A 25,565-nucleotide genomic window follows, 5' to 3' on the forward strand; every position below is an offset into this window, starting at 1 on the left:
CACCACAAGAAATCTATTTAATATTAGATCTTCATTGGATACCATGATCGGGCACCACAGCAGACCGATGCTTGTCCTGAAGATTTTACCCACTGGTTTGCAAATCCTCTAACAACAAGGTGATAAACTTAAACTATGAAGAGCAGATCATATGATACATATTAAAGAAGATAAGACTGATTAAATACCTTATTAGAGAAATTTCAATTAAACGAAAAATAAGCCTAATTAACTTAACTCACCTAAAAGCCTGCGTATAAACGATACAGGTACAAGTTAATGCCTATTTGCGTGAATTATTTTTGTGGACCGAAACGGAACATGTACGAATGTTTGAACCTAGCTAAAATAGGTTAAATTTGTCGATCATGCATTTGCACAAGTTGAGTGGTTACGTACGTGAAACCACTTAACGTGCAACAACGCAACCGTACGGTACATTTCGTGTTCTTTCTCGCGTTCATACATTTAGACTTGTACGGATTTATGTAGGTGTAAAAAGGCCTTAAGTGGAGTGTCCTTTATACGATTTATCAATTGCACTCATGACATTGTATGATAGTCTCAAAAGCAGTCCTACACTTGAACCAATCTCGTCAACAACGAGCCTTAAGCATAAATGCAATGCGTGTCAACCTGACCTTAAGAAAATTACATAAGTAAAATACAACCGAACATCAATAATTGATTAAACTTCAGTTGAAGATTAGAGGAAGATATCATCATTTAACAGAGAATACAATCTTCATGGGGAAAGCTTGAAGAAAACCTAGGTTGGCCGCCAAAAAGCAACAAACGGAATGCTTTAACTAGAAGTTCACGTACCCTAACCTAAGAAGTCATATTCTATCTCAATTTCACGCAATATCAAGTTCAAATAACTAATAATTGATCTAAATAACAAATAAATCAATATAACTTACAAAATTAACATAATTCTTATATGTAACGGACGGAATTAATGCTTCGACCGGAAAGTTCACTCACTACATGTCTTATTAATTTCGAATAGCCATTTTCTATCTCCCCTTCTCGCTAGCTCAAGCTTAAACCACTAATAATTAAATAATATTATATATAATTAATTATCACAACAACAAATTTTATAAGATATCTTGGTCTTGCCGCTCAATTTCTTCCCCGATCTGGCCCGTGGCGACTCTGAATTGTGAAACCATTGAGTTACAGCCATTTGCCTCACCGTAATATCCCCCGAATAGTTCTTTAACCATTTGTTTTTAGCATTTACTATCCAAGCTCTCTTAGCGACTTCTTCCATCAACTCCATATGGTCATATTATTGCCGGCCAGGTCCACAATTGTTATGAACACCATTTTCTTTTGCCTTCCTTCCCGTTCAAATTCGCGCTGAAAACCGGTTCGCTCCAGCCGCCCTACCTATTTCTTGGGAGCGTTTGTAGCGAGAGAGAAGCGAATATAGTGACGTCATGCGTGACGTACGAGAACGCTACGGGAGCTTTTGTAGCTTCTACTGGACCACGCAAAGACTCGCTTCCAGCGCTTCGGAGCACTGGGAGCTTGTACTGGACTACGCCCTAGTGCGGCTACTGCAAGCCGAGAGCAGCAGTAGCGGCAGTAAAGCAGACGATTGGCGGTAAAATTTTAACTTGGCGGTGTGTTTTCGTATAGTCATTGCGCGCGCGAGAAGATGCAAATTATAATAAATGCCTGAGTTATCTCTTCACAGCCACTAAAGAATAAGTGGAAAGGGTAATGAAATGTTATATGCATGTATAATATCTACTTCTAGTGACTGAAAAGCTCGAATATCTGCTTATTAAAAGTAGGGTTCGTGAAGTGTTCAGCAACCGAAAAATTTGATTTTTTGGGGGCTGATGGTAAATCAGGCTGCTTTGCCGTCTTCTCTTTGAATTATTGGTCCAGTCAAAGTTAATTGTATCCCATCGTTTCTGGATACATTCTATTTACAGTGGAAAATAGAAATATAACGATGTTGTCTTACTTTTGACGAAGATAATTCAGGTCTTAAATTACCCAAGTAATCTTTAAAGCCTAATGGAATATGATTTTTGTGAAAAAGTGTTAAAACGACGGTAAATCGTGACTCTATTTGGCATTGTTCTTGCTGACAATTCCTAAAAAATTGCCAAGAATGAAGGTGCTATACCGTAGCCTACGTTATATGAATAACGTAGGCTACGGCTCAAGAAAAGCCTCTTGCCGTGGGCAGGAGCAGCGGCAGTAAGCAGACGGAAGCCGATGTTCACCTGTTTTTGGAACACTGAAATCGCCTTGTAAAACACATACAATACAAATAGTACGCTAAACGTGGTATAGTACGCAAGTAAATGAAATATAATGGACATAATTCAGAATATATTCAAGTAAACTGAGAGAAATAACTTCCACTCATAAATATATATTGGATGTGAAAATGGCCAGTGTTGTGCGCGAATGAATTTCTGTATGCCTGTATGAAATATTTGGTTTGCTAATTTCGTGTGATTAACCGATGGTGTCTTGAATAATGTCTCGTTAACTCGTTAAGACTCGTTAACGTTAAGAAGTAATCCCCCAAAACTTCAACGCTAGAAACTATAATTAAAATTACGTTTTCCACGCATGTATGTGTATCATGTGTTACAGAAATGTATGCATAAACTTTCTTAATTTCTATCGTCAATGAGATGCAACTTCCTTATTCTATGCCATACCGTTTAATGTGTAAGCATATTCTAGGTAGTGGCACACGCAATTTTAACTGTACGTTGGAAATTCGTCTCCCTTGGCATTCTTCTATAACCTTACAACTGTACCCATGTTTTCGTCTGCTTAAGTTTCAGCATACTCGCTTATTTTGCGTTAGTCCATGAAGTACGAAATATAATGTGTAGTAAAGCGTATATTGCCTTTAACTTTTCTTCAATCATGAATATTGAGGGACAGCTAATTAAATCCTGCATCGGTGCCTTGTAAATTGTTCTTGATAATGTTTACGCACTGAAAACCTAACAATGGAAGGCATTTTTCAACCTGAGATTGAAGTACTTTTAATTTTAAAGGTCTTACGTGACTCTCCTCGATTGCAATGGATATTTTAAAATATTTCTTTAGGCTGCAATACATCAATGTCGAAGTTTCATGCTTACAACTTATATATTGAATTTACTTTGAAAGTGGCATTTGCACGATTCATTATTTCCCGCGAAATTATCACGGCAGCTACTGTTGACCGTTCCGAAATCACTGCTTTGCTTACAGTGGCGGTGCTGTTTTCCGTTCCGTTTTGCAGCAGCAGTAGCAGTACTGCCAGTGAATTACGGAACGCGCCCCCAGTTGGGTACTACCGCGGTGCGGGGTAGCGCACTGGAGGGGGCGATCGTACTTCGCGGGACCATCTCTCTCAACCGCTCATAGATGCGTCAAAACAAACGAAATTTCAGTCCAATGACGATTCAATCTCACGGTTTGCAGTAGTGTTATAGTTTCAAGTCCCGAAAACTCATTTTGGGTTCTTGGTGCCAGGGGCCCTTGGGTTCCCGTTGTTTTTAATCAACCACATTTTAGCACAAGAATATCAACTTCATTTAGATAATTTTGAAGCTGTTAAACATAACTTTTCCAAGTCTTGAAAACTATGGGCCGGAATTCCGTACAAGCCTGCATATGGCAGCAACGTATCCATTAGAACTTGTTTTTTGAAAGCAGTTTTGGAGCTATCCTCACCAATATAATCAGAACATAGCAAAGTATAGTTGCTCAGGTGCGACAAATAAATGTACGGACACGGTGGAATCATTTAGAAATTTTTAAAAAAGTGTTCAGTTGAGTAAAAAACACTTATTTTAAGACCACTTGTGCAGAACTATATTGTAATTCCGTCTTTTGAAATTTATTTTTCTCTGATTTAATGAATTTATTCAATATAAATGCCACTAAAATGCCTTTAAAATACATGAGGTCCGATACCGATTTACCGATAAAGTTTAGGCACATTTTTATTTTACAAAAAAATTTCACCTGTGTTGCTGATATTGCATGAAGTATGCAAATTTTTTCCAAAAGTTTGCCTTTGCAGGCTTTGGGGGCTGCAGCCACCCACGAGATGTTTTCCTTTGTGGCGACTACCGGAGAGGCATCTGCTAAGGAGCAACTAAGCCCAGGGCCACCTACCCTCTCACACTCCATTTTTCGAGATAGTTACATTTCATGATGTCTGCCAATAAAGACTTATGACTTTAGCTTTCATCTTAATGCATACGTAATATAAAGCTAACATAATGAAATGTATGATTTTCCGATGCGCACGCGTTGACTACGCAACATTAATACGGGCAACGCGTTTACTTCTCAAGCACTCCCCGTAGGAAGTTTCTGGCTCTGATCCTGCACCGAACCTTTATACATTACTCCTCTCAATGCCTTAAAAAAAGTTACGAAGGGAAAACGTGCGAAAGAGCGCTAAAAATTTTCGAGCGCTAAATTGACCTCAAGTTTTGAAGTGTTTGAAGCAACTCTGATCGACATATACACACGAGTGGCGGTTTTCGCCTTATGTCGTTGGCCCGTGTTATGTTGCGAGCGTATCAATTTGTGCCATTGCATTTTTTCTTCCTTTATTTCTTTTCTGAAATTTTTGCTCACAGTCAGTAGATTCGAAGCCTTATCTGGAAGTCCGATCCTCTAGACCGGCGCCCAGTGCGGCCCGTCGCGACCACTAGCACGAGGTGTAAAGTAACCGACGCGTCGGTTACTTTACACCTCGGGCTAGGTCCAGTGAAAAAACGAAGTAATGTCAGGTGCCTTTCGATAAATTTAGATAGACCCGCTCGCTCTTTCCGTTCATCATGTCCTCGACTCAAGCAACTGAAGAGTTCAGGCCGACCAGCAATCTACGTTGTTCCATAAAAAAATCGTTCTATGAAGCTCCTCTTTTGAAGTTGCCGGTGAAACAAAAAGCAAATGGAATACAAAAAATATAATGCGGAAGTTAAAAGCTTTTGAAGTAGTCGAGATCCCAAGGTGATGATTTTTTTATGGGTATGAGTTGATTTCAAGTAAATCTCTTCGTTGTAAGACTTCTATTTCCCGATTTGCAATCGCAATATTTCGCGATCACAAGATAGGTATGCTATTAAAATTACGACAGAGGTGCTCATGTGTGGTCTGTTCAGAATGACATAAACTTGACAGCGATTAATGAATGTTATCGTACTGGGCAGCTTGAATAACGCCTCCTAAATGTACATTCATGAAATTTTGTGAAAAAATGTAGCCTTGGAATGTAAATTTTGCACATTAGCGCACTGATATCGATTCAGTGCGCCAATTTATGATTAATCATGGAATGCTGAATTCATCGAATTCGCTCTATTACATAATTGTTGTGAGCGTTGTGTCTGTCTTTGAGGACCATTTCTATCCGTGGAGAGGAAACTTTGCATAGCATTTCATGCAAAGTATACCTCTGGAATGTGGGAAAGGTAAAATAAATGATGTGTTACTCCAGTAAGGCTTCACTTAAAATATGTCACAGGTTCTTAAGGCCGTTTTACACGGTACACGGAATTGCGCAGTCTGACGTACGTGTGAAGGAGCAATCAAAATTGCGTCGTGTAAAGCGGTGAATTGCTAGAACACATGCGAGAATGCGTGGATGCGAGACGGCAAAATAGCCCCTGTTCTAATTTCGTTCATGTATTCGCGCAATTCCACGCCATTTTAGAAATTAATGCAGGTCTAACCTGCGCAATTCCGTGTACCGTGTAAAACGGCCTTTATGGAGGGCATGCGAGGTGAGGCATGAGTGCAGAGTGGCAATGTTTGTGAGGGACAGAGCAAGGGCGTACCCAGGATCAACATTAGGGGGGGGAAGCCATGGTTGTTGAAGTTGTAGGTTGTGTAAGATTTAAGCATGGAAAAGGTGAATGAAATCAACATTTTAAGGAAACTGTAACAACTCGTTATTAGTTTTTAAAATTATTTGCTTGAAAAAATATCATTTTCCTTTTAGGCATTTGTGATTTTTGCTTCTAGGGGGGGCAGCTGCACCCTCCTGCCCCTCGCTGGGTACGCCCATGGGACAGAGAAGCGGAACTTCCTTCTGAGCAATCGAAGATGACTGAATGCACCAACCCCTCACGTCAGGTGCTCACGTGCTCAGGTGCTCATCACGATCAGTGACGTACGTTACTCAAACAACCTATCACTCTGAAAGGGCATAGCCGGATAAAGAGGGTGAAAAGTCCTCCCTCCCGGATTTTTCCCGTACTTGGGGTATGCGATTTGGGATCAAATGGGACAAACCTCCCCATATTTCCAGCCCGCTAGAGGCCCACCAGGGCCGGCTGGATCGATTTTCACTCTTTTTTTAATATCTCGGTCAAGAAGGCATATTTTTTAATGCGGTATGCGGCATTTGAAACCTTATTTAATGGAGCAGATTCCCAATTGTTCTCAAGAACTTTGAGCGAGACAAGAAGATATGGCGTTGATTTGAAAATTTCTAACGCATGTTTTATAAAATATGTTTGAGAGGGCCAAAAAGAATAAACGTTTTCTGGAGGTGTTTTTTAATATCTTTCGGCTGGCGCATTGAAAACGTAATTTTTAGGTGGAGGAACATCGCGAAAAATGCGATTAAAAATATGCGATTTGTGCCATTTGGCTCTATGCTCTGGCCCTCCATAACACCCCTTTTTAATTATTATTATGGTATTACAGCGATTAAGGTGCCCACACAGGGACAGAATTGTATGGACACTGGTGCCGAAAATGGCTTCAGGGCCTCCAAAAACTGCCGGAATTTAAGAATATAGATTAAGAAAATGAGCTCGATTTGAGTTTTCCCCGCGTTGTATCTTCGCACAAGTGTTGTTTCATTTGTGGATATACCGCTATAAATTATCTCGATCCTATTACCGTAGACTCTAGACTGCAGGTGAGAGGAGGTTGATCATTCCTTTCAAAAATGTGTCTGTAAAGATTATCTACATGATAAGCGGTTTTTACCTATTCAATTACCAATTCCGTATCTATTGCATAAGTATTTCCTTGCATGTTTCTAAAATTCGTCTATTTGTGAACAAAGTCGCTGATTTATCTAACCGCAGTTTGACGGCGAAACTTTGTGACTTTCATTTTCCAGAGAACTGATTGTCCGCAAACTTTTATTGGTTTTTCATGGGACCAAGTAACTGAGTAACGTCGACGAGAAATTCGGATGTTAGGTCAGTCACTCAAGGGCTGATAGTTTTTCTTTTATGCTGCAAACCGGAAACATGAACAGTACTAGTTCCCCTTTGTAAACATTCCCTATTTTTACCCTTGATGGGTTGTGGTTTATATGCCCGGACCTTTTTTGGCCAATCAAAATGATGCCGATTCTCTAAAATCAATCTTGCAATCGGCATATCCAATGAAAAGTTTCATGAAAAAGGGTGACATTTTGATTCTGGAGAGAGGATTTCGGGATGTTGTGTCATATTTAGAAGATGATTTAGAGTTCAGTGTGCTGATGCCAACGTTGAAAGGCAAGCGATCTCAGTTAACGACTAAAGAATTGAATCAATTGTAATTCGTGGCAAAATTAAGACGGGTTGGTTAATGGTAATATTAAGGAAAAATATTATTGAAATACGACGAACTATAATTTTTATTTAGAATACTTACAGCGAATGGCATCGTATGAGGCAGCATATTGACATATTGCTGTGATTGTGGTAATGGAAATAGAAGAATACGATGTTGCGCTCATATAGCAGCAACAATTTATTATTTATCCAATGGGCAGTACCAATAAAAATCGCAAGACCAGCCGTGATTTTAACAACAATTGTTTTGACGGACAATATAATAATATGTATCAATGAATAGTCAGAGGACGACGAATAACCTTTCAAGACAGATTTTTATTGACATCCTGGAGTCAATATAAAATTGAATAGTGAAAATTCACCGAAAATTCATCTGTTTGGCTAGATACTGTTCACCAGATTTTTTTTATTTGTATGCCAACTGGAAAAAAGTTGAAACACATTATTTTTTTCATTTCAGCAAACAGCTATCATTAACTTATGATTTAATCCCAATGCTTTAGCATAGGTGAGGTAATTTCAATGAATTTATATCTGATAAGGAGGACATTGAAAAAGTTCAATAAATTCTCATGATACGTTTATTACGGTAAAATCAAACCAATTCTAACGTTTGAAAGGAGTGACGGAGGGGGTTGGAGGCCGGGAAATTCTTTTTAGCATACTCGGGCGTTTTTAAGGGCAGAGAAGCCATTTTCGGCACCAGTATGCATACAATTCTGTCCCTGTGGTGGGCGCCTTACTCGGTAGAATACTATGATAATAATTAAAAAGGGGTGTTATGGAGGGCCAGAGCATAGAGCCAAATGGCACAAATCGCATATTTTTAATCGCATTTTTCGCGATGCTCCACCACCTAAAATTATTTTTTCAATACGCCAGCCGAAAGGTATTAAAAAACACCTCCAGAAAACGTTTATTCTTTTTGGCTCTCTCAAACAAATTTTTATAAAACATGCGTTAGAAATTTTCAAATCAACGCCATATCTTCTTGTCTCGCTCAAAGTTCTTGAAAACAATTTGAAATCTGCTCCATTAAATAAGGTTTCAAATGCCGCAAACCGCATTTAAAAATATGCCTTCTTGACCGAGATATTAAAAAAGAGTGAAAGTCGTATTTTCGATCTAGCCGGCCCTGGTGGGCACATAGCGGGATGGAAATGTGGGGAGGTTTGTCCTATTTGATCCCAAATCGCATACCCCAAGTACGGGAAAAATCCGGGAGGGGGGACTTTTCACCCTCTTTATCCGGCTATGCCCTTTTCAAGGCATGCGAAGTCGACCCTCGCCCGCCTTTGTCTCCATCTCAAATTTGAAAACGTTTCCCTGTATTTCTTCCCGTGTAAACTCACTGAAAATAAGAAAAATGCAAATTTTGACAAATACCTAATCTATACATTCTTTAAACTTCACCTTTTAGTCAAATAATCATACTAGTAAATTGTAAAAAAAAGTCAAAATATCATCATTTTAGAAGGTACGATGTTTCCTCATAATTCAGTACCAACTACTTTTTACTAGATGATCGTGCGTATTTTTAAGCACTATTATGTTACAGAAGAACAGATACGTGCGTTAGATAACGGGATGATTTGCTTTTATCATATCTTAGAGAATCGGTGTAAAAACCGATAATATACTGCTCTTTCTCAACACTTCGAATTGATAATTTTTTCCGTATTCCGTGGTATAGGGCGATATGCAAGTCCACAATAGTATCACAGCCTTTACACTTGAGTATTAAGAACGGAAATCCCATCGATACAATGATATTAGGAAAATTATATCAAATCAATCACGTTGGCATATTCTGATCCAGTCCTGCATATGTGCTGAATGTTTATACTAATGCGGCAAACACTTTCTGACGTCGTTATGACCATTCCAATCACATTTGCACCTTATGAAATCTCTTGGATAGATTTGTAGATCATACACTTCTATTGCATCTATTTTGAAGAAATGGGCATCGCAATTTTTCACTCGCTGCATGGCATATGGAGAATGCACGTTCGATTATAGGGTCTTGAAAATTTATTGATACATAGAATTTGCATGAGTAAGCATGGTTGATGGTTTCTCGTATTCTTTCTATGTTGATTCGCGTATCAGCGTTTCTCTCGAAGAAGACCATGGTCACACTATATGAACGAGCAAGTGCTACTTTGATTTCATGTACATACTACCCTGCAAGGCATCTCTAAGGGCCTGTGACAGGGGATGTTACGACACCAGCTGTTCGCAAGTAAAAATTAAATGCTCGAACGAAGTTCCGCTTAGCGTTTATTAGTGTCCTTTACTGTTCGGGAAAAAACTACTTCCCATACGCATCCGTTAGACAAAATATGTCTTTTAATTTATCGTATATGTTGGACCTGAAAATACAGTGAGGCTCCAATATGATGAATTGCGTGACGCTCTGAAACACATATATCCTCAATTTCTCAAGCAATTTAAGCCTAGCGCACAGCCTCTGAGTCTCCAGTGGCTCTCAGCTTCATTCGTTTAACATCTGTGTAACGCTCTCCGTACTCTCGTAACAGTTTTTGACGAAATGTGCATCTTTCCTTTGTATTTTAATCAGTTCACCGATAAAGTCTTTCTGCGCCGAATCCCATATGCTCGCTCCATATTCAAGGTGTGGCCGGACGAGCGCGAAATAGCACCTCTCTTGTACTTTCTCATCCGCTTTATAGAAGTGGAGTTAAGGAGACTGTTTTTGCTAACATTTATAAGGTAATATCACTCAGTGCTTCAACCCGAAGGTTAGTTTAGTACGGTAACCGCGTGTTATCATAATCTTGTTCGCAACTCCACCTCAGGATGATAATTGTGTAATGCCTGCAATGTGGTAGGACTAGTCCCTAGTCCTAATCACACTGTCGGTAACATGTGCTATTCGATGATATATTCCTCCATTTCGATATTCATATGCTCCCTTTCTCCCGGAATCTATCGTAGATAAGCTACTTCCGCCACGAGGGCTGAAAGAATGCCAAAGAAATGTCTTTTATCCTTTCAGCGTTTTCGGCGCATTGGTAGCTTGGCCCACGAAAATAATGCCAATGCGGAAAACTGAAACCATGAGGTTTTCGTTATTATGATAGGTAAGCATTGGTTTTTAACGCTTTCGATCGTTTATATAAATAAATTGCTTCTTTACAACCCTTAGTTCTTTTAAATTAATTAATTCCGCTAATTTTTCGCGTGCGCACTGGTAGCCATTATGAACCATTTCACGCAATTCCGTTGAGCGTATGTATCGACTATAACTTGTTACCCAAATACACTTCAAATAGGCTTCGTGATTTATGTTTAGGACTTGCGGATGATGACTTCATTTTTCGTCATTAACCTGATATGAAATGCTATGTGATTCTTAAATTAGTAGTAGCAATATTTTTACTGCAGCGATATCCCTACATTTGCCTGAAGTCCTTTAAACACGATAATGATGAAAGTCGTCTTCTCAATTTGGCTGCGTGCTCAATTATCGAATTTTATGCTGAGGTATGCTCCAAATGGCATCGAGCCGGGTTATGAAAGGTGGTCTCAGTTCGAAGTTGTGGGGATGACGTCACTCACTCGAAAGTCACGTGATCCTAGTTCCTTCGATCGTATGGCCGTCCTTCAGTTCGCGGAAGCGTTGACGCTGAGGTACAACGGTATCTTATAATGAGACAAAAAGTTATCTCCATAAAATCGGATAGTCACTAAGCTTACGTTATCACCGACTGAATGCCTAATTTTTCTCAGTATTGATCTCTCACTTTTTCTTATGGTAGGTAAACCTTAAGTATACTATTAAAATGTATGCCTATAATTTTTGTTTTTTCCCCCGGCGAATAATTGCAGTGAAGTTTTCTCGAGTTTCGCACCGGGTCAGCTCCTCCATTTATCCTTCCAATGTTTCGACGGACAACTCGCCCATCGTCATCAGGGATCCAGGAATTCAGAAATTTGGATTCCTGGATCGACCGTTGTTGTTGTCCGTCGTTGTCCGTCGAAACGTTGGAAGGAGAAATGGAGGAGCTGACCCGGTGCGAAACCCGAGAAAACTTCACTGCAAAGTGTATGCCTCTCGAAGGCAATAACTATTCCATATTCAGGAAATAAATTTCCTGAATGTGGAATTCCAACGGTCGATTTTCCATAATCGAGGCAGTCATTGACGGCATCGGAGTGTATCGTCCAGAGAAGAGGTGATGCAGGCGAATGCGTGAAACCCTCGGAAAGGTTACGATTCGCCAGAGCGTCGATCGCATCTGGAGCCACCGTTCATTGTTGGCACAAAGGGTGATAGGCAAAATAAGTGATCCTATGAGCACATCATCATCACATCATAGATGAATGTGGGTCGATCACAAAAGCGAAGCATGGGTCGTACCTTGAAGCGTTGGTCTCCGGTGGGCGGGCTGCCATAGGGTATTCCCAGGAAGGAGGAGATGGGATGTCCGCCGTCCACGGAGGCGGTCAACACGCCCTCGACGTTGCCGAGGCCCGCGATGGAGACCACGGGGCCGGCTTCGCTCAGCCGCCACACGCACAGCGCAGCAAGTACCACCACTCGGAGCATGTTGCGATGGATGGGCGCCGTCCCCTTTCGCCTTCTCTTATACGGCCCGCGTTGCCCAACCGACAAGAGATGCATATCTTGGATTAGCGCACTGATATCGATTCCGAAATAATTGTGTGCGCTACGCTCTTCCTTGATAACGCTTTGATGTGACCTTACCTGTCGAAACGATTTGAGATTAACAATGATAATAACAATACACGCGTGAAAAGGATTGTTTTCGACACATTACCACGCGCGAATAATGAGGACGTGGCCGATGGTCTGCAAACAGCTGGTGGCAGGAGCGCGCTACGGGAATCCCTCGACATACTACGTACTACCCCGCAACCGCCTCAATATACGCACGCAATTCGCTCATCAACCGTTTCAAAGAAAGAAAAAAAAGTGTGCGATAGAGATATTTGGCTACCAATTCTCTCCTAGCCTTTTGTACGTCTTTTATTGGACGGGGAAAAACGAATCCCTATACCTATCCGTTCTCCGAAGCATTTCTCTAATTTGATCCTTTCTGTAGGATCTAAAATCATTTAAGTTCATGTTCTCCGTGTCGCTCTGAAAGGTATGTTTTAACTCAAGCAATCTAAGCATGGCACGTAGCCTCTGAGTCTCTTCCTCCTAAGTCAAGTAACAGCTGTGTTAGGCTCTCTGTTCGCCCGTAGCAGTTTTCGACGTTCTGCGCAGCTTTCCTTTGGACTTTACGGATCAATCCTGATCCCATATGCTCGCCGCGCATTCAAGGTTCGCCGTTATTCATTATGTTTACGGCAAATTCGGTTTCGGTTGTGGTAGCTCAAGTCACCTTCATGACGGCGACGACATTTTCCCATCCATTTCGCCCTTCCTGGCATACCCTTATCCCTGGAGGCGTCGCACAGTGGTCCCAAAACGTAAAAAGCTGGCCAAAAGTCATTTTTTCCACTTTTTAAAAGGAAATTTTGAATTATGTATTCGGATTCCACAGGATATGGCCTACAATATTTCGTGCCTGATAGGTCTGTGTGATTATTATGTTGACCTGTGTAACCCGTCACACATGGGCATGTTCAGCCCAAAACGCCCGACGCGTAGAAATAGTCGATTTGAGGGAAATTCAACTTAACAAATGACTATATAAATTTCATGGGATTCATCTGTCAATTTTTATACGGTATGTTTGCATATTTAAAACAATATCATAGTAAGTTTTGTTCGTTTTAGTATTTCTTATAGCAGTATTTAATTATTTATAGTGTTAGCTATTTTTGGGCCTATTTTTGGTCAAATGTGTCGATATAGTCTAGTGCTCCTCCGTGCTCCTCGAATTATGCTATGTAGAATCCTTGGGAAGAGTATACACTACAAAGATGGAGAAAAAAATCTTGCCTATCCGGCATCTAGAGGGCTATCAGTTGAGCGGTGCACCGCTCCGATTAGGGCGGCTGGCCGGCGGCCGACGGAAGACATAATGGCATTATCGTTCAAATATCTATCGATGCGCTCTATCGATGGTCGAACTCGCATGGTGTATTATTATTATTATTATAGTATTCTACCGATTAAGGTAGGTTTCCATGGAGTACGCAAGAAGTGATCTGGGAGCCACTCTTTCCTTCCAGCACTGCCTTCTTTAACTCACAGTAAGGCCTACTCTCTTTCAATCTATCTAAAAATCCTATTCTTCTCCTTCCCCTCCCTCGTTTCCCTAACATTCTACCCTCTAGCACCATTTTCAACATCCCCTCACCACTAAGCACTAACTCCATCCATACCTTCTGTCTCCTCCGTATCTCATCTAAAAGCTGCCTCTCCTCGCCAACCATATCCAGCACTTCGTCGTTCCTTTTCCTATCCGTCCATTTCACCCTCTCCATTCTTCTCCATGCCCACATCTCGAATGCCTCCAATCTTCTCTCGTCTTCTTTCCTTAGTGTCCACGTTTCCGCACCGTAGAGAGCTACACTCCAGATCAAACTCTTCACTAACCTTTTCTTTAAACTCTTACATAACGATCCTCTTAGAAGCTCCTTCCGGTTCATGAACGCCTCCTTCGCTAATGCAATTCTCTTCCTAATGTCCTTACTACTGTATCCGTTTTCCTCTAACGTACTGCCTAAATAGTTGAATTGCTCAACCTGCTCAAGTTTTTCCCCACCCATCTTTATCTTAAGTCTCACATTCCTCGCTCGTGATGCTTTACAAAACCGCATTACCTTAGTTTTCTTGTGATTAATCCCCATCCCATATTCCTCGCAACGCTCGTATAACGCATCCACTACAGCCTGAAGCCCCCTTGCTGACTGGCTAATCAGCGCCTGATCATCCGCGAATCTCACTGATTTGAACATCATTCCTCCCACTTTTATTCCAGCTTCTAACTCATCCCATGCTTCCCTTACCATCTCTTCAGCGTACACGTTAAAGAGCAGCGGCGATAGAGGACAGCCTTGCCTCACACCTCGGCCAATGCTTGCCCACCCGGATTCTCCGTCCGCTACCCTCACTTGCGCAGTCTGGGCCATATACAGATTACGAATCAGTCGTCTATCCCTCCAATCTACACCTATTCTCTTGAGAATATCCATTAACTTTACCCAGTTCACTCTATCAAACGCTTTTTCAAAATCCACGAAACACGCATATACGTCCTGGTCGTATTCTAGGTTCCTCTCCACGAGGGACCTCATTATTGCTATTGCATCACGAGTTGACTTCCCCTTTCTGAAACCAAATTGATCTTCGCCCAAATACTCGTTTGCCCTCGCCTCCATTCGTCTGTTCAATATCCTCAGCACCACTTTCGCCGCATGCGATATTAAGCTGATAGTCCTATAATCTCCGCATTCCACAGCTTTCTTCTTTTTCGGAAGCGGAATTAAAACCGTCTTCACGAAATCTTCCGGCCAGCATCCCTCCTCATAGATCCTGCGCACTAGTTCGAAAAACCTATTCTTACCTTCCTTTCCTAGATTCTTCAGAAGCTCACACGGGATATTGTCCACGCCTACTGCTTTCCTAGCCTTCATATCACGAAGTGCTCTCTCTATTTCCGAATCTGATATCCCCGGCCCAAGATTATCCTCCTCCACTGCACTTTCCTCCTCTAGAGTCAATCTCTCTGGTCTGTTCATTCCGTCATACAGGTCCTCCACGTATTCCTTCCATCTACTCTGTACCTCTTCTCGCTCGGTTAGCATCCTCCCATCTTTAGCCTTAATTTTAGACATGGCTTGTCCTCTTTTGCCGCCCGATAGCGACTTAACTTTGGCGTACAACGCGCCTATTTCTCCATCCTTCTGGAACTTTTCCATTTCCTCACACTGTCTTTTCCACCAAGCCTCCCTTGCCCTCTTAGTTTCACGTCGTAATCGATTATTCAGTTCCCTATACATTCTTTTTCCCTGTTCCGTGTCCACGTTCTTCCACTTCCTCCTCTCCTCCATTTCATTTACCATTGCCTCCGTTATCCACGGCTTCCTTATCCTTCTACTGTCAACGTAACCAATTGACTTCTCCGCCGCTTTGACTATTCCCGTTTTAATATTATCCCATCTTTCCTCAACAGTCTTAGTACTTTCAATCTCCCGTATACTAATGTCCACTAGTTCCTGATATTCTCTCCTCATACTCCCCTTCAGGGCTTCTACGTTCCATTTCTTCGCCTTCCTAACTTTCATAAGTCTTTTGAATCTTACATTGCATTTCATGAGTACTAGATTGTGGTCCGAATCCGCATCCGCTGCGGGGAAGCTGCGCGAGTTTTTCACACTATTCCTAAACCTCTGTCTTACCATAATGTAGTCTATTAAATATCTCCCCACATCCCCTGGACTTTTCCACGTGTACCTTCGCCCTTTATGATGAAGGTACACGTGGAAAAGTCCAGGGGATGTGGGGAGATATTTAATAGACTACATTATGGTAAGACAGAGGTTTAGGAATAGTGTGAAAAACTCGCGCAGCTTCCCCGCAGCGGATGCGGATTCGGACCACAATCTAGTACTCATGAAATGCAATGTAAGATTGGTGTATACTCAACATAATTCCACATCCTGTGGAATTTCATTCATCAAATGTTTCACGCCTATCGTATGAACACTTCACGTATGTACACTCACCCTTCATATATTCATGAAATCAATGAGGGCCGGTTTTCATGCTCTTAATGAGACAAATTATGGGTGACTACATAAGTCACTATGCGAGAAACTTACAGTAATCGCTAGAAGCTTTTCTCTGCAAAACTTTCCTTATATTTTTATAGAGAAGAGAACCCTTACATGTTGGACAGCGTTGGCAGCACGTTATTCCGAAATAAGGTCTAGGCGCTAGGAGAAATAAATGCTCCCTAATCCCCTTGCCACCCCAGTGCCGCCAACAATAGGGTAGTTTCCTTCATCAAAGAAAACGAAAGGCATTGCGATTTGTTGCCCACCATTAGTGTATTTATAATATACAAATTATTTGGTTTAAAAAATCCCAGTTTAGACGAATGGCAATGGTCAATTTTATCCTCATTTGAAAAAGGCCAGATTGGCGCCCATGCAATTCCACTCCACGTGACGACACTGGGACCTAATTTCTATACGAGTAGATAGGAGTTTTACATCGTCTGAGATTACCAATGCATGCATGAGGCACAGAGCTCAGGAAAACATGTCTTATTAATCACCTATTAAAACTGGCTAAGGTCGGAAAGTTTTCTTCGTTTGATAAGGTATTTATAATCCTTATTTAAGCCAAGCGCTATCAGCTAGCAGGGTACTCTGCTACCTGTTAGCATCCTGCGTCGTATCAGCGCTCAGAGCCTCGCCCCAAGGTCACCTCACTTGTGGCAGCGGGAACCAGAACGACATCACACGGAGTTTTCCCGGCATTCATACTTAGGCGTCGCGTTTTCGCGCGCTTGAAAATTTTCACTTTTAATTTAATCGCGAAAAATAGATATCGTCATTTAAAAATCTAAAAGCGTGAAATACGTACTCCAGGAGTAATAATCTTTCGATTAAGGCAATAAGAAAATAATAGGAAACCACCCTATTGTTCAAAGGATTATTTCAACAGCCAGTATGCGTTGATAGGATGGGATGAGGACTAGAGCACCAAGGGTGCGTGCATTAGGGTGGGCCGAAAAAAGGTTTTTTTCCTGATCAAATTTGCCCTGTGCGGGAAAGTTGCGAAATGATATAAGGATCTCGCACATAAAATTTTTTTCAATTCGGATAATATTAACCACTGCCGCCCGAGCTCTAAAGTTTAAAATTTTGCGAAACATCAGGCTGATTTCAGAATCAAACGGCTATGAAGACAAATTTTATGAAAATATGGGATAATGGATAATATCAAAGAGTGGATACATGTTTATAGTTTTTGAAAATGAAATTTGAAGTTTTTTGACAAAAACTATGGTTAAAAAAATGTCTATGAATTAACAACAAAATTAGAGTATAGACCACCCGCACAACACAACTCATTTTTGCCTACATTTCTAAAACACCATTTTGGGGGCTAAATTGCAGGTAAAATAATATTTATTTCGATTGAATTTCATTTCTTATCAAATAAGTCATCATATGGTAGTAAATAATCCCACAAAAAGTAATATTAAGGTAAATTATTTGAAATTAACATCAACCATAATGACGAATAACGTACCTGTGGAGCTATTTTCAACAAGAAATTCAGCCAAGGCTTAGAAAAAACAGAACCTGAACACCAAGCATTTCACTAAGTAGCTCTCTGCTAGTTTCGTAAAGAAACTACCCAGAACTCACCACGAGGAAGAGGCTACCATCCAGTTCCACCCGTGTCCCCCCCAGCCAACCTTACGAAGGACACGATTGTGAAAGCACATCAATTACTATGAGAAAATTATTCTATTCTATTATTATTATTATTATTATTATCCGTCTCTTATGCACGATAATGCCCATCCATGCCTGCGTCCTATACTGCACACGGATTTTGATGCTAACATTATCATTTGTACCATCCTTTCAACTGCTTCTGTGGAAGAGAAAAGGTACTTCTAATACAGATCTTTCCGTAACAAGGTCTTCCAAGTTTTTGTTTGTCATCCCAGCTACTATTGGTGGTTGATTTACCTCAATTGGTTCACAGTCAACCAAGTCGATATAATTTTGAGCATCGAAGTTTAGAAAGATTTTGTGCTTTCCCGGCGAATGGACTGAGTGAAGAGTTCTCGGGATCGCCACCGGGTCAGGAACTCCATATCTGCCGACGTTTCGATGTCCGACTCGGTCATCGAAACGTCGGCAGATATGGAGTTCCTGACCCGGTGGCGATCCCGAGAACTCTTCACTCCATCGAAGGTTAGCTTTGGAAAATTCGAATTTCCTCTATTCCTCCTGCTGAGTTTCTCTCGATTTCAATGTATTTGTGATGGCCATTGCACAAATTTGTTTGCGTTCATCGGCTAACATTGCAAGCGGAATATTCTCTGGGTGAGCAAAATTACATTTCCCTGAATCATAGAGTAGCGGCGTAATTTGATGTCTCTATCTATATATTTCATAAGAAGAATCATGTTCATAATATACTTCGGGACTTCTGTTCAATATTGTCTCAATTTTATTGAAAACCGCATTGGAGCGTAAACTTAGATAACAAATTTTGCCAGGGTCATCAGTTCTTTTGACGGTTCTGAACGATAGTTCATTTCAATGAAGCAGGCAAACAAACCAATGCAAGGTCTTCTTAGGGCCATTTCCATTCTCCTGTTTACTCCAGCATGGCTTTCGGTGTTAACCTCAGTTCCATCGCACACAATTGCTTGGAGTCCATCGGTAATGATCATTTCCTCCCCTAGAAAATTCGTTATGGAATCTTACACATGGGGTGACATGCCATAAGTAGCGTGAACCGGGCTCTTGAACGAGAGTTACATGCTCCTCACCTATTGTTTTTCACTTTGATTGACTGTAAACGAAAGCAGAGTCTTTCCTCTCGTCTAAGTAAAGAGCTTGCAGTTTAACAGTTCCCACATTCCTCCGAAGAGACGTGCGCAATCTTTCTCTTTCCCTTCTAACTTTGTTCTTGTCAACAAAAAGTACATTGACTCCTGGAGTAACCAACCCGATATCTATTAGGTGCGCAGATGCAAGTGCTGCAGAGGTATGGTTTGACATGCAGAATTATTCACAGGATGATGCAAATCTTGGCAATTTCAAATTACTTACACTAACCTTTTTCCATGAAATCCTCTCCTTCACTTGCATCACATAACTCTCCCTTCAATGTCATTTCATCACCTGAGTCTTCCGAACAGAAGTGTTATGACAAAATAGGGTGGAACATTCGGGTGTTCCTTTGTTCCTTCTAACCTGCAAAGCCTCGTCTTCCTATTTTTGGTCTCCTGTACATCGATGGCGCCTATCTTCATTTTCCTGCCAATTCTCTGTCCTTAGGGAATTCCCATTCTAAACAAGGCCTTTTCGAAAGAATATCACAAACAGAATCAGTCTCACTAAAGCAATTTACATGCCGCAACATCAAAAAGCTGACGTGCGTGACGAAGGAAGTATTGCTTTAGATCAATGAAAGCATTCTTGTTGACAGATCGAAGAATATTGCGATTATTTCCATGATATTGAATAATTTTTCAAACAATTTGCCTATATCCAACAACTGGGATAGAGGATCTATGCCAAATGCCTTCAATGGCATAAACCACTGTCTCCGCGATTCCAGACAGAGAAATAATGGTATTTTAACTTTCTTCTTCAATGTACCGAGAGTACAAAAACATTTTCATCATCTCTTCATAAGTGGGCAAATCATTACCCATGAAATTTTCGGGTGCAACAAATATCACGCACTTCACTCCACACCTGGTACGCTTTCCCTCTATTCTAACCATTGCGTCAATCCTCCCGTAATCCTTTGGAAGGTTGGTTGGGGGACACGGGTGGAACTCGATGGTAGCCTCTTCCTCGTGGTGAGTTCTGGGTAGTTTCTTTACGAAACTAGCAGAGAGCTACTTAGTGAAATGCTTGGTGTTCAGGTTCTGTTTTTTCTAAGCCTTGGCTGAATTTCTTGTTGAAAATAGCTCCACAGGTACGTTATTCGTCATTATGGTTGATGTTAATTTCAAATAATTTACCTTAATATTACTTTTTGTGGGATTATTTACTACCATATGATGACTTATTTGATAAGAAATGAAATTCAATCGAAATAAATATTATTTTACCTGCAATTTAGCCCCCAAAATGGTGTTTTAGAAATGTAGGCAAAAATGAGTTGTGTTGTGCGGGTGGTCTATACTCTAATTTTGTTGTTAATTCATAGACATTTTTTTAACCATAGTTTTTGTCAAAAAACTTCAAATTTCATTTTCAAAAACTATAAACATGTATCCACTCTTTGATATTATCCATTATCCCATATTTTCATAAAATTTGTCTTCATAGCCGTTTGATTCTGAAATCAGCCTGATGTTTCGCAAAATTTTAAACTTTAGAGCTCGGGCGGCAGTGGTTAATATTATCCGAATTGAAAAAAATTTTGTGTGCGAGATCCTTATATCATTTCGCAACTTTCCCGCACAGAGCAAATTTGATCAGGAAAAAAAACCTTTTTTCGGCCCACCCTAGCGTGCATCTTGCGAGTGCGTTTTTTCTTATAGAATAACGGAATGAGGATGACAACCTCCCACAGCATGACCAGTGATGGATGTGCTGAATATTTCCCACCCAGTTTTATTTTGTGAGTTGCTTGGTGAGCAAGTGCTGTGCTCCGTACTGTATTAACTCTGCTAACTCGATATACTCCTCCTGTCCAGATTATTGAAGCACATTGTTTGCCTTGGCATTCCAATTTCAGGATACGCCGGAAACTCAGAGATATGTCTATATAAGATTGTATATATTTTATTCAATTTCAAGTCATAATACCTGATTTTTTATTGGTTAAAAACAGACAGCTCTTTGAAATCACATTCATCGTTTCAGCCGAAATTACACCTGTTAAATTTGAATTATGGGTGCCGCAAATGTTACCTACCTTGCGGTCCACAACAATAATACAGAGAGAAAAGAATAATGCTGTGGAAAAGTATTCTACCTTTTGTTTAATTATGCTGGACTTCCACCATACAACGCCTGAATCTGTTGAACTTAGATAAAAGAATATTCATTAGCGAAGAAGAAGGAATATGTCGTGGAATATTTAGTAACAAGATTTCGACTGAATGAAATCAAGCATGCAAAAAATATTCTGACGCGCGTTATGCGAAGAATTTTTTCCCGCAATACCTGAGAAAGTGGAATCAAAGCTCGAGGAGAGATGAGCATTTCAATGAGACGTTCAAAAGCTGGTTGCAGAAGGAATTGAAATTCCCTCCAGAATCGTGCGAAAGATCCACAGAGAAAAAATCATCCGACTTGACCGGGATTCGAACCTGGATCCCCCGATTTCCGGTCGAGTGCTTTAGCCAGTTAAGCTACGATTAAATTGCATTTATTTTCAAGATGGATATACAGAGTTATTTCAAAGTTCATATCGTTATTTTTTAAAGGCAAAAAAAGACAAAAAAAGACATTAGAAATATTAGAACATTTAGAGGGATGCTGATGCCTTTCGGTAGTCTATTGCTCAAGGTCCTCTCTGCATACAGCTGTCACTGCCCTGGTGTGCACAGAAATTCCGGCTTATTTCCATTAGCCAACTTTAATACGGAAAGGAGCACTGTCAGCCAGTGGCGGATCCAGGATAGGTACAAGGGGGGAAAAAAAGGGGGTAACCTCCCAGTAGTAGTGGGGGTCCGAACAAAATTACCATTCTATCTAGTTGAAATAAATAAAAGATCGTAGCACTTTTCCACTAAATTTTTATCGCGTACCATTCGCGAGGTACCGCGTGCCGCGTTCATTTGTATGCTGCAAAAATGTTGTGGAAAAGTGCTACGATCTTTTACTTATTTAAATATTTCTAACTTCCACCAATTGAAGCCTGAATCTGTTAAACTTATTCTATCTAGTGTGAATTGTATAGCCAATTGTAGTCCCCTTAGCGCCCCCATAGATCCGCCACTGTTGTCACCTCAGCCAGTGGTCAAACTCTTGGTGCTGGAATTTTCGTTTTTTCAAGAATCATTCATTTTCATTTAACCTGTCGCGAGGGGTCATATGCACGGAAGAACAAAAAAGTCATGATTGAGTCTTAAATCTGTCCTTTTAGAATAATCTTAACCAATTCGATATTAATCATTATTTATTTCTCACCTCTGATGTCTCATTTGTGACACTATTTAATCTAGATTTTAATTTAAAATTGCTTTTTAGTATGGTTCTCACGTTATCCTCATGAATTCTTGCGTATTGAAAAGATAAATAATGTTTGGCATAAGATAAATTACTTACGGTATTATAATTTTTTACAAGCCATAGAAAAAATCTGAGAAATCTGACAAGTAATGTGACGATAATTTTTAATTAATGTTTTAGTACCACGTGTCGTATAAGGCTTTGAAAATTGAATGATAACATGCCAAAAGATGAAAATTTTATTTCATAGGAAATTAAACATGTCGTCCATTTTCCTGACTTGTTCCATTGTTCCGTCCGGAATTTCTGGAGAACGTTCCGATAATATTTATCACGACGTACAACCTCGTGCCTTATTTCAAGTAAAATTGATGAAATACCAAGTCATGACTGGAAGCATTCGAAATGTGGTGCAACGTGCGAATGGTACAATTTATAGAGGTATCAACACCTGGGGAAGATGAAGGCAAAATTACACCAGAGAACTATATCATCAAAGAAGTAAGTGGACAGGGACGTGGAGGAAGGTCCTGTTCGCAACGCCTTAACTTGGCGTAGCTTGAATTGATAATATTTAGATAAGCGATGTATCTTGAAAATCACAGCTCATAACGTTTACCAATCACGGAAGAGAAATTTAGATGGATGCCCTGGCTGTCAATACGCATCATCGCCTTCCTCGACACTATCTACCACCATAACAAATTTATGATATTATTAAGTAATGGTCATTCCAACTTCAGCTACGCCGCTTTAAGATGCTGTGAACTAGTGGACGATCTTATCAATATTTCAATCACTTAGTTATGCCCATATAACGCTGATACCTTCACCTGATGTAAACAATATCCAAAGGGGCTATAGCTCCCTTAGCCCCCCATTTGGCAGAGAGGAAAGAAATGAAAGGGTCGCTTATGGATGACACTTTTGTGGAAAGTGAGGAAGGTCAAAAACATAGCAACAATAAGCAAAAGACAGAAACATGATCGTTTAACAAGGACTCTCTGTAAAAAACTTCTTTTTATGTTTAGTAACCATATTTATGACTTTCGATCACTGTTAATGTCTGTTAACCTGATCATGGTCGTTTAACAAGTAACCTCCGTAAATAGCCTTCGTTCCTTGTTAAGCGACCATGTAAATTTGATTGAAGTGTGGACAAGTTCTTCTATCGTTGTGAATGAAAAATTCTACCAAATTAAACCTTTTTCTATTGTTTATTGTCAAAGTTGTGTTGCGTCACTATAAGTTATTGTGAACCGGTGGACGCTCTTCTCAAGTTTTCAGCAACGGAGTCACGCCAAATTATGTCAAGTTAAGTTGTTGCCCTAACGCGGCCTTAAGTGGAGGAGAGATCATTTGTTTAAAGTTGGGATCGACGGTTGACGGTATGTCTAAGGAAAGAGTTGGTAGGTGGAGGCTCAATCAATAGCTTATAAATATATTGAGAAATTAATGTAGCAGGAAGAAGGATATCAGCCTGTCTTTTCGCCGCGCCAATTTAGCGTACGAATACAAAGAAATAAAAATTCAAGTAAATGGGTCGGAATACTTTTAAATTGTACGGGCGAACAGATAGTGCTACAAAGCAGTAATTTGGCTGAAAACCACTGTTGCGGCAACATTCTAGGCTTCCCATTAGATAGCTTAAAAATTGACAATAGGCTTATCAAGAAATCGACTAATAAATCCATCAAGAGTGAAAAAGAGGAAATAATGCAAGAACCGAACTATATTTTCATGTCGGGCAGAAAGAAAACAAAAAGAGAGATACTTCGCCGAACGGAATTAGGAACTCCATTTCCCGCGAACAAAGATTAGGCCACCATCAAAACACCCACAGCATGCACTTAAATCTACCCTCCAGGTTAAGGTTTATTTGAAGCCCTATCAAATTATGATGTCAAATAGGCGTGTCCTTCACCAGGCCGCTATTCTCTTGGGTGTTCAAGTGAATTCCACGATCGTGGTATACCTACGTCATTCAAGGCCATGACGCAAATATTAATAACGAGAGAAAGTAAATGTCACTGCAACAGAAAAACATTTCCAACCGTGGTTGGGCACCTAGGAATCAACTATTTCATTTCTTTCCTTCCCCCACCCCTTAGTATGAATATTACTTAAGAGAGACATTATACCGTAAGAGCAGCTGAAGATAACGATGTATCATTGAATCTGGGTCATGTTTCAAGTCTCTTAATGCATTGTTAAGATAACGTTTCTGTCCAGGGGCCGTATTCTGTATTTCGTCGGTACCGCACCGATTGGTTTCCTTCTAAGCCCCCCGACTGGACATCATTCCGTTCCGACGACGGCACCTCCAGCGATTCTGTATGGTCGTCGGTTTCAAACCAGTCGGTACGGTTCCCCTTCCTTCCCAAACAGGGAAAAACCGAATACATCCGAAGTTAGAAGTCGTGTGACGTGTCACCACCAATGAAAGAAGGGTAGAAACAAGTGAAGACTCATTGGTATGCAGTTTGTTGCCGTTGTTTTAAATCTTTTTATTTGCAGAAATTACGAATTATTGTTAGATTAAGATAATTCATATTGGGTAACTTGTTAACAATGCTTACATAATGTGTGGTATAGTGCTTTGCCTACAGAAGCGAAGGAAACAATATTAAAGCATCGAAACATAGTTTGTATGTGATGGAGATTGTTGTTGCTGGAATGAATTACTGAAATTATCCTTGATATCGTATTTTCTTTTTTAAATATTGGTACCGGATATTGCTATTAATTTATGATTTGGTAATATAGTTGTCATTAGGTACGTTCCGTCTAAATGTTATCAACGGATGGTTATGCCATTGGCACCGTTTCAGACGAAAATCACACGCCATGGAATATGAAAGTAGGATTCAAAAAGTACATTTTACATTAGAGGAACAAGTAAGAAAATTGTTGTAAAAATATGGAGCTTGGAGTAATTAAAAGAAGTGTAATGACGAGGGAGTAAAGAAACTGTGATTGGGTGAAATAAATGTGAGCTGCGCATTCCAAGTGAAAGAAAATTATAATATTGCGGCAAACCTCATATTTATTTAAAAAAATATTCTTTTATCGTCAAGGGAATCAATAGCTGACGATAAAATGAAATATAGCTGCCTATTACAAATGTGAGAAAGTGGTAAAATTGTG

General features: G+C 40.3%; 1 protein-coding gene across 1 annotated transcript in view; it reads right to left on the bottom strand.

Moving 5' to 3' along the window:
- The window catches only part of LOC124170489 (acetylcholinesterase-like), a 57,373-nt gene extending 45,197 nt beyond the window's left edge, over positions 1 to 12,176 (bottom strand). The window contains exon 1 of the mRNA XM_046549236.1: positions 11,965 to 12,176. Within this exon, the coding sequence (XP_046405192.1) occupies positions 11,965 to 12,153 (189 nt within the window). The 5' untranslated portion in view covers positions 12,154 to 12,176. The remainder of the gene's footprint in view (positions 1 to 11,964) is intronic.
- Between the last annotated feature and the right edge of the window lie 13,389 nt (positions 12,177 to 25,565).

Source organism: Ischnura elegans, chromosome X (assembly GCF_921293095.1).
Source record: "Ischnura elegans chromosome X, ioIscEleg1.1, whole genome shotgun sequence".
NCBI classification, from domain to species: Eukaryota; Metazoa; Arthropoda; class Insecta; order Odonata; family Coenagrionidae; genus Ischnura; species Ischnura elegans.